At 39.8% G+C, this 10,521-nt stretch overlaps 2 protein-coding genes across 2 annotated transcripts; one reads left to right on the top strand and one right to left on the bottom strand.

Moving 5' to 3' along the window:
- Positions 1–3,352: 3,352 nt before the first annotated feature.
- Positions 3,353–4,471, top strand: LOC116721917 (E3 ubiquitin/ISG15 ligase TRIM25-like). The gene is made up of 2 exons (XM_032565950.1): positions 3,353–4,319; positions 4,371–4,471. Exons 1-2 carry the CDS (start codon positions 3,353–3,355, stop codon positions 4,469–4,471), a joined length of 1,068 nt encoding a protein of 355 aa, XP_032421841.1.
- Positions 4,472–5,487: 1,016 nt separating this feature from the next.
- On the bottom strand, positions 5,488–7,799 carry LOC116721296 (tripartite motif-containing protein 16-like). Its single transcript, XM_032564923.1, has one exon. It carries the CDS (start codon positions 7,573–7,575, stop codon positions 5,905–5,907), a length of 1,671 nt encoding a protein of 556 aa, XP_032420814.1. The 5' UTR covers positions 7,576–7,799; the 3' UTR covers positions 5,488–5,904.
- Positions 7,800–10,521: the final 2,722 nt, after the last annotated feature.

Below are 10,521 nucleotides of genomic sequence, written 5' to 3'. Positions count from 1 at the left end.
AATCCCATGACTGTAATGATACAACCTTCCTGTAGAGGACAGTGTCCCATCACCAATAGAGATAAACAGTGAAGCAACAGGATCATTTTATTTCTGAAGTTTCTTCGAGACATGAAATCAGCTCAAGACCACAGTGAGAAAATATCTGTTGCCTCATGTGGGTCAGGATTAAAAAAAAAAAAATTGTTCAAACAAGAACAGGATCAAAGAACTGGTTTCACTTTTTCAACATTTGGAACCATTTGTCATTTTAATTCACACTTTGCTGCCAATAGAGAATAGTGTTAGGAAATGAACAAACTAATCAGAATCATAACATCAGATCTGAAGACAAGCAAGTGCTGACAATATCTGACTATTGACTTCTGAGGAGCTTAGACATAAAACGGCGATGATCAAGAAAATAGTGTTGCAGGGTTACATGTTATTATAACCCTGCAGGACTAATAGAGTTCTGTCAGCTCACAGAACTCAGCAGAAAAGTCAAACTTAGCAAAAACTCCAGCATGTAGCGACTGAGTGAATCTGGTCTGGACTCTGGAGGAGAGTCATGGATTCAGAGACATTGTAGAAGGACAGAATACCTGCTCTGTGATCCAGGTACACTCCGACTCTGGAGGAAACTGGACCTTGGATGAAGCATCAGGTGGTGTTGTGAACAAATTTAAATCCATTTTGGTAACAAAATAATGACCAAGGGCGTGCCGTGGTGGCGTAGTGGTTAGCGCCCGTATTTGGAGGCCTTGAGTCCTCGACGCGGCCATCGCAGGTTCGACTCCCTGACCCGACGACATTTGCCGCATGTCTTCCCCCCTCTCCTTCCCTGTTTCCTGTCAGCCTACTGTCACATAAGGGACACTAGAGCCCACAAAAGACCCCCTGGAGGGGTAAAAAAACCCCAAAAAACTATGACCAAGATTTATCGTTAAATCCAAATCTACATTCATTCTCACTTCCATCTCTACTGATTTCCTTATATGAGATTGCTATATAAACGTCTTTCCCTCTCCTCTCCACCTCCCAATAACAACGTCCAGTCAAACTCTCTTTACTCAGGACTTGAGAATAATTAGTGAATCTGTCCGGGTGACTAGAATAAGACTGAGGTTGATCCAGCTTTCCTGTTTCCCTCTTATAGTAACAGATAACTGTATGTTGTGTTTGGATCCAGAGTGATTTCACATGAATATTTTAAGAATCCAGCTCTGCTCCTTGGTTCTGGTTCTGACAGTGAAACATCCACCTCAGTGACCATCAGTGAGATGTTTGTCCATGAGTCTCTCAGGACGTCCTGTAGTTTCTCTCTGAGCTCTGACACAGCTGCTGCCACGTCCTCAAAGTGTCTCAGAGGACGGATGTTGATGCTGGATGAGTGTGTAGACTCACTGAGTGCTGGCAGTGAGGGGTAGTTGAGGAGAAACTGGTTGTGATACTCTGTGTGAGAGAGCTCCCAGTGATCATCCCAGTGATCATCCCAGTGATCTTTAATGCAGTTCATACAGTAGCTGTGTCCACAGGGAATCGTCACCGGATCCTTCAGTAGATCCAGAAAAGATTGGACAGGAGAAAGTTTCTCAGTCCACCTGTGAACTGCCTGCTGCTCCACTTCTCCTCTCAGTCACAGCGACTGTGTGAGTTTGTTTTTCTGGGAACAGAAACAGGTTCGAGTTCTGATCTGTGAATCATGTGTCAGTGCAGAGAGGCTGCAGCCTGTCAGCTTTTACCTTCAGCAGGTGATGTTCCACCCAACTTCAAGGTTCAGATCTAACGGAGAAGGAACAAGAAATTCTGCTGATAGAGAATAGTTGCTGTGTTTAACTGAAACTTCAGTGAAACTTTCTGTTTCACTGAAGTTTAATGCAGCAGTAATGGAATAGGAAGCTGTGCATAATGATGCAGAATTTTGTATCTTGTTGTTTGTTCATGGTTGAAACAAGGAATTGGAACGAAGCTTCCTGTACATAACAATAACTAATGATTGTGGGTTTAAAAACCCTTCATGTTCTGATGGATTTTTATCATCATCTATAATTTGTTTTAATGTCTATATGTGTAAAATATTTAAACCAAATAATGCTTTCCCATTTTCTGCTTGATCTTTAAAGGAGATTTTCTTACACTGATTATTGTTCCATCACTAAATAACAACGTTACTGTTTCCTATTCACCCTGTTACATCAAAACAGCTTAGTCCACAGAACATTATCTAAAGTCATAATTTGGTTTTAACAGTAAAAATAACCCTTAATTTATTTCTGTTTGGTTTTATGTCAGAATTAGTTAATATGGGTTTAATTAGATTATTTGACTCAATGTTTCTCTGCAGAGACTTTACTTCTGTTTTGCATTTGTAAAGTTTGTTTCCATGTAACTCGAGCAACAAAGAGAGGTTTGCAGTGTTTATATAGAGCCATAGTTGGTCTTTTGCCAACATATTTATTTTCATTTCTGATACACAAACAATGCAGTTGCATTTTTCTCTCCAAGTTATTCACTCCTGTTGGTTTCTTCACAATGTTCATAGATCGATGGAGGGCGATTGTTTTTGTTCCTTCCTGTCTCTTTAAAACCAGTTCAACCAGAACCTGAAGAAGCTTTTCCAGTAAACTCATCTTAAAGATGAACACAAACATCACTGGATATTGTTTCTGAACAAAACTAACTTACAAGTAACCATTCAGCGAGATATAGGAGTTTGTTTTAAGTAAATGATTCCTTAATATTGACAAAAAATGATTTTGGAAAATTATTTCACTTATAAGAAGTGAAAAATGTCTTGTTACAAGTGAAATAATCTGCCTATGGAACTAATACATTTTCATCAAGATTACATAATTATTGACCTAAAACAAGCCCCTATATCGGGCTGAAAATTTACCAGTAAGTTAGTTTTCTCTTGTTTCAAGTGTACTAAGATATTAGTTCTAGAAATTTGACCACTTGCTAAGATTTTTCAGTCATCAGGTGACCAGGAAGCTCCTGTAAAATCCTTTCTCTTGTTTTAATGTCAGGCATTTCAAAGATTCAAGGCAACATAAAATACATACACAATGTTAAAAACAGACAATACACACTAGCACCAATGAAAGACAGGAAACTTTCTATGCTAACACTCATGTTTTTCTCTTAAAGCATTTCTCTGACTGGAATAGCAGTCATATTTCCTCCATATCTTCCTTGTATCACATTAGGTCCAGTCTGTTCACATATTTCTTTACCCAGCCCTCCTTCAGCATACAGATGGGTGTAACCAACAAAATCTGACAGATAATATTGTCAGAGTTTCTGCTCAGAGTTCAGTTTGTATTTTAAGGACGTGAAGCTGGCACAGTGACTGTCACTGAAAGAAGACATGGCAGAACAGGCAGTTCAGATGGACCGAAACACCTTCAACTGTTCAATCTGTTTGGATCTGCTGACCGAGCCGGTGACTATTCCCTGTGGACACAGCTACTGTATGAACTGCATTGTGGGTCACTGGAATGAAGGAGTCTACAGCTGCCCGCAATGCAGGAAAACGTTTTCACCGAGGCCTGTCCTGAAGAAAAACATCATATTAGTAGCTGCAGTGGAGCAACTGAGGAGCAATCGACATGAAGCTGCTGCTGCTGATGCTACTGCTCCTGCTGATCCCCACTATGCTGGACCTGAAGATGTGCCCTGTGATTTCTGCTCTGAAAGACAACGGAAAGCCATCAAGTTCTGTTTAATCTGTCAGAACGCGTACTGTGAGGAACATCTGGAGCCTCATTATGAAGATTTCCTTCTAGAGAATCACATTCTGGTGGAGCCGGTCAAGAACCTCCAACAGAACTGTTCTTCAGCAGAGGTACTACAGAGCCTGTTATGGCCTGAAGTTGAACTCTACACTGAATGTGTTTTAATGCCAGAACCAGAACCAAAGACCCGAGCGGACTTCTTAAAATATGTACGAGAAATCACACTGGACCCAAACACAGCACACCCTCAGCTGTTACTGTCAGAGGGGAACAGGAAGGTCACGTTTGCACGTCAACAACAATGGTGCTTCAGTCACCCAGACAGATTCAGTGAATGGTTTCAGGTTCTGAGCAGAGAGAGTCTGACTGGACGTTGTTACTGGGAAGTGGAGTGGAGAGGGATGGGGGTTTCTGTAGCAGTCGCGTACAAGAATATCAGCAGAACAGGAAGTGTGAATGAATGTGGATTTGGACATAATGATAAATCCTGGGCTTTACTTTTTGACACAAGTAGTAATTCATTTTGGCATAACAACAACAAAACCCCCATCTCAGATCCTCATTGCTCCAGAGTTGGAGTGTACCTGGATCACAGCGCAGGTGATCTGTTCTTCTACAGCGTCTCTGAAACCATGACTCTCCTCCACTCAGTCCAGACCAGATTCACTCAGCCGCTGCTGGCTGGAGTTAGGATGTATAACACGGCACTTTCTGCTGAGTTCTGTGAACCCATAGATACGTTATTCACTTAAATCGCTTCACTTTTATTTTGGTTATTATTGTTGTTCATTAACAAATGGACAGAAATGATTTTATTCTGAAATTTATGTGCAGACAGTTTTTTCCATAGCCAGGTTGAAAATAGTTAAACCAGCTGATCATTTTTGATTTTGTTGAGCCCTAACACACATGAAACAACAGATATGGTCTCATTATGGACTGGAGCTGATTTTATGTGTTATGTTGTTGGTTTTTCTTTGTGGTAAATAGGATAAAACTCACGTTATTTCATTGTCTAGAACTGTCTGTGATGTCACACTGCCACCTGCAGGATGGTTTGTTATTACAAAGCACCTAATCCAATAATTGTGATTATGGATTAAGGAGAACTTCTCACAGATTTCTGTTAGACCTTCATCAATATTAGTTATGAATACATTTTGGATCACCATAAATAAACTTCCTATTTTTGTCTAATTCTTTGTGAGATTTTGTGTCTATTTATTCAGTAATTTAGCAGCAAACAGAATTTTTGAATGAAAAATTTTAATTTTGTAATCTTTCATTGTATAAATCAATATTATGCATACTTGCACTAATTAAAACTTGCCTTCTTTTGTAATATTACTTGTTATATATATATTTAAACAAACTTTTCACTAAATATAATGATAAATAATATTTCTAATCTGGACTCTAAAGAGTTCCAGGATGTGTTGGAGTAAAAGAACTTCAGATTTTAATTTTCTTTATGAATCATCTCATCGAAAATATTTTCAGTCTGAAGAGGCTGAAATGTTCTGGTTATGTCTGATGATGGTTGAGGATCAATATGAAAAAGTTTGCTTCCAGACGCCTGAAATTCCCCTCTGTATCTCACAGTGTTTGTTTCTCTGTATGGTGGAAATTAATATTTTAATTTGTATAAATGGAAGCAGTTCAGGCTGCAACATGAGGAGTTGGAGTTGAGCAGATGTGAATTGTGAGGAGATCCTGGGAGTCTGGATTCAGTTTTTTATATTTACAGTACAGAAAACACACAAAGAGAGAAAGAACCAAATAAGAATTTTATTCAGAGATTAAAAACAGATTCATTCTATGTAAGTAAAAATAATGAAGCAATAATAAACAATTTCTCTATGTCATGTACACAATATTCCTGTAGAGGGCAGCATCCCGCCAAAAGTACAGCTAAACTCTGCGCCACCACAGCACCTTGTTTTATTCTGATTTGTCCACAATAGTTTGTGCTAAAAACAACAAGCGTAAACATTCTTGTGCTGATCATCTGTTTTAAAGAGGAGCGTCAAGAAATGAATACATTCAACAAAACCAGAAAATCTGATTTGAAGAAAATCAAGTGCAATCTGGCTACTGATTTTTGAAACAACAATGATCAAGAAAAAAGGTCAGCTGGAGAACCAAAAATCAGAATCAAACTTACTGAACCTTTAGTAGATTTTGACTATTTTTGATTACATAACTCTGCAAAACCTCCAGGAAACACAGAAACTCCAGCATGTAGCGGCTGAGTGAATCTGGTCTGGACTCTGTGGATCAGAGTCATGGTTTTAGAGACGCTGTAGAAGGACAGAATACCTGCTCTGTGATCCAGGTACACTCCGACTCTGGAGGAAACTGGACCTGAGATGGAGGTCCAGATGTTGTTGTGACCAAAACTAAAAGTATTTTTATAAGAAGAAAATGCCCAAGATTTGTCATTATATCCAAATCTACATTCATTTCCACTTCCTGCTCTGCTGATATTCTTGTATGCGACTGCTACATAAATCCCTAAACCTCTCCACTCCACCTCCCAGTAACAACGTCCAGTTAGACTCTCTTTACTCAGAACCTCAATGAAGTGAGTGAATCTGTCTGGGTGACTAGAATAAGACTGATGCTGATCCATTGATGTCACCTTCCTATTTCCCTCTGATAGTGCCAGTTGTGTGTGTGCTGTGTTTGGATTCAGTGTGATTTCACGTGAATATTTTAAGAATCGAGCTCTGCTCCTTGGTTCTGGTTCTGGCAGTAAAACACCCACCCCAGTGACCATCAGTGAGATGTTTGTCCATGAGTCTCTCAGGACGTCCTGTAGTTTCTCTCTGAGCTCTGACACAGCTGCTGCCACGTCCTCAAAGTGTCTCAGAGGACGGATGTTGATGCTGGATGAGTGTGTAGACTCACTGAGTGCTGGCAGTGAGGGGTAGTTGAGGAGAAACTGGTTGTGATCCTCTGTGTGTGAGAGCTGCTCCAGCTCAGCGTCTTTCCTCTTCAGCTCAGTGATCTCCTGCTCCAGCTTCTCCTGAACATCTTTGACTCGACTCACTTCAGTTTCCTGCTGGGATCTGATCTGCTGCTTCACATCAGAGCTTCTTTTCTGGAGGAGACGGATCAGCTCAGTGAAGATCTTCTCACTGTCCTCCACTGTTTTATCAGCAGAGTGATTGATGGCCTCCACCTCCTGTTGAAGCAGCTTCACATCTTTCTCTCTGTCCTGGATTCTCTGCTGGATGTTTCCTCGTCTCTCCTCCAGCTCTCTCTGCCTCTCAGTCCTTTCTGCTGCTGCTGACACTGTGTCATGACCTTTATGTTCATCCACAGAGCAGAGATAACAGATACACTTCTGATCAGTGCGGCAGAAGATATCAATCACCTTACCATGCTTAGAGCAGATGTTCTCCTGGAGGTTCTTGGACGGCTCCACCAGCTTGTGTTTCTTAAATGTAGCTGAATTATAATGAGGCTGAAGGTGTTTCTCACAGTAAGAGGCCAGACAGACTAAACAGGACTTGATGGCTTTCAGTTTTCTTCCAGTACAGAAATCACAGGCCACATCTTCATGTCCAGCAGAACGGAGATCAGCAGCAGCAGCTTGGAGTCCAGTCTTCTTCAGCTGCTCCACTAAAGCTGCTAGCATGGTGTTTTTCTCCAGGACAGGCCTCGGTATAAAGGTTTTCCTGCACTGCGGACAGCAGTGGATTCTTTTCTGATCCTCTTGATCCCAGTGACTCTTAATGCATTTGAAACAGTAGCTGTGTCCACAGGGAATCGTCACAGGATCTGTCAGTAGATCCAAACAGATCGAACAGGAGAAAGTTTCCCGGTCCAGCTGAACTGCTTGCTGCGCCATTTCTACTCTCACTCACAGTGACTGTGTGAGTTTCACTTTCTGAAAACAGAAACAACTTTGAGCTCTTATCTTCCAATCAGGTTTCAGTGCAGAGGGGCTGCAGCCAATCAGCTTTCACCTTCAGTAAATGTTGGCTCCACCCTGCCTAAAAGGAAGACTAGGAATAAAGAGGAGTTTCTAAGTTTTAAAGCAGTAAGAAAGTGGAGTAAATTCAGATATTTATTCCAGAAAGAGGACCGGTTTGAGTATAAAACTCTCAGTGAAGGTCACTGTACTCAGTGACCACTTGCTAAGATTTTTCAGTCATCAGGTGACCAGGAAGCTCCTGTAAAATCCTTTCTCTTTTCTGCAAAAGTGCTGACCTGCGGAATACCAGCCAGGTCTCCTCTTGGGGATTTCCAAACTGTTTGGGTGTTTCTGTTTCAAACTTTGACTCTAACCAAGGTCTGAGAGTTTATGCATTATGCATCACATCTCAGCTATTCACTGGACTGACTCTTCTAGACAGAGGGATTTAAGGTTGCTCCAGGAATCTGCTCCAGCCACTTTCCCAAACAGGACACCTCCAAATGTGGAACCTCTGAGGCTTTATTGCATTGTTTCATACAAAACCAGCATTCAGAATAAAATTTATTAATAAAAACTTTAAAGAGGCTGGGGGAGAGGCAGGGTACACCAGTACACCATGTAGACATGCAGTTCAGTCCCCCCCCCCCCAATTTGTTTTAATGTCAGGCATTTCAAAGATTCAAGGCAACATAAAATACATACACAATGTTAAAAACAGACAATACACACTAGCACCAATGAAAGACAGGAAACGTTCTATGCTAACACTCATGTTTTTCTCTTAAAGCATTTCTCTGACTGGAATAGCAGTCATATTTCCTCCATATCTTCCTTGTATCACATTAGGTCCAGTCTGTTCACATATTTCTTTACCCAGCCCTCCTTCAGAGGGCTGGGTAAAGAAGTGCTTTGTTACTGAAATGTGCTATACAAATAAACTCAATTGATTGTAATATAAAACACAGCTATAAAGTTTCTTTTCTGAACTTTGAACAGTTTTGTAACTTAAATTAATGTTTGATCCAACCAAGAAGCTTTTAGGGTCTGAAATGATCTGAATAAAATTGAGCAACTGATATGAGATTCCTTGACCTTTTTCTGGATCCAATAAATTTAAACTGATACAGATGCTAAAATGTAACTAAATATGTTTAATGAAGAAAATCAAATCTGGATTCAAACTTTACAATAAAGTTTCTGTCAGGTTTGACATCTATTAAAGACAAGTTGAACAAACACAGAAAAGACAAGAGAGTTAGATTCTTTTGTACTCGCGAGGAGAACGGACAGAGATGTGTTTACAGTTACAAATCTCCAACCGCCCTGGAACACATTTGTCCGCTCCTCTCTTTTTATTACTTTCAGAGTCCCTATCACAGAGAGCACTGCAACTCTAAAGGGGTGGGGACAAAGCATTTTAGTTGCAGTGCTAATGACAATCACTAACTAAACACATGTTATCTTGCATTAAAACACAGAGTAAAAACAGAACAGGTCGTATATCTTCAAGGCGACGATTCGTCAGCTATCTAATCGTTCAAAGGAAGAAGAAGTTCCTGCTGAGCAATGAACCCCGTGAGCACGGTTATCACTGCTTCTCTTCAGGGAGGCCCTCTTGTGAAGACGGAGATAAAGTAGATCAAAACATACAGAAACAGTCTTTATGTTGAGGGAAAAGAAAACAATCAAGGAACATCATATAAGTAACACTATTGTTATAAAGGAAACAACAAATATATGATAATATACATATTTCACCTAACAGTTTCTCCTCTTAAAAACCAAACAGAGACATGAAATCAGCTCAAGTCCACCATGATGTATTTGTCCTTTCATGCATGTCAGGACTCAACGAAATGAGTCCAAACATGAAAGGATCAAAGAACTGCTTTCATTTATCATTTTATTGAAGTCAATAAAATCTCCTGCAGAAACTGTCAGCAGGTTAAATTCCCATGAAGCTGAGATTTATTTTCCAGGTTCACTGATTGTTTTTAGAAAAACCTCACAGAGTCGAGGGATGTTCAATGTTTGTAGAGCTAGAAAACGACATGGTGGAGAGGTTTTTAAAATGGCCGCCATGAAGCAGGAAAATCTGTCAGAATAAACTGAAAGGAAGAAATTATTGAAGGAGTTGCTGATATTAGAATAGATTCAACTCATAAATCAAAGAATTACAGATTATATTTTTCTCCACAACTTCTATGTTCACACTTTATTTTGATTCACGTTTATGCAAATTACAACATTAACATGGAGATATTCAGAGAACTGGTATATAAAGAACAGAAGAAAACAGTTATTGTCATGAGTTGGTTGTGAGGCGGTGAAGTTAGACAAGAAAAGTACAGATAAGTCCAGGCAGCACAGGCAAGCAAAAGGCTAAGAGCTCAATCACTGGTAGTAACTGGTTACGAACAAAAGATAAAGACACAAAAATATGACTTCCAGACATCTGATAATAGACAAGGACCCGACGAGGAAACAGGGCACAGCTGGGATCAATCCAGGGATAGACAGGATGACACAGGAACTAAATAGACTAGAAAACAAACACAGAAACCTAAATCCTTACAGTTATGAGATTGTATGTTACAAAATGATTAATTTGACTGAAACGGGTCCATTGGTTTTAAACTAAACAGAAAATCAACCTGATTTAAGTAACAAGAATACAAGTTCATATAAATGCCACCATCTCCTCAGTTTCCTGAATTCACAGAATAACATCCATGTTAAAAAGAAATGAAACATTTTTATTAACATTGATGATTTAATTTACAACAATTACTCAAAATATAATGTTAAAACTCATGTTGAACCCAGTCAGCGTTAAGTCAGATATTGACAAACATCTCAGCACAACAGGAAGGCTCA

This window comes from Xiphophorus hellerii, chromosome 6 (genome assembly GCF_003331165.1).
Source record: "Xiphophorus hellerii strain 12219 chromosome 6, Xiphophorus_hellerii-4.1, whole genome shotgun sequence".
Taxonomy (NCBI): domain Eukaryota; kingdom Metazoa; phylum Chordata; class Actinopteri; order Cyprinodontiformes; family Poeciliidae; genus Xiphophorus; species Xiphophorus hellerii.
Note: the sequence above shows the minus strand (reverse complement) of the source record. Positions and strands in the feature narration are given on the sequence as shown.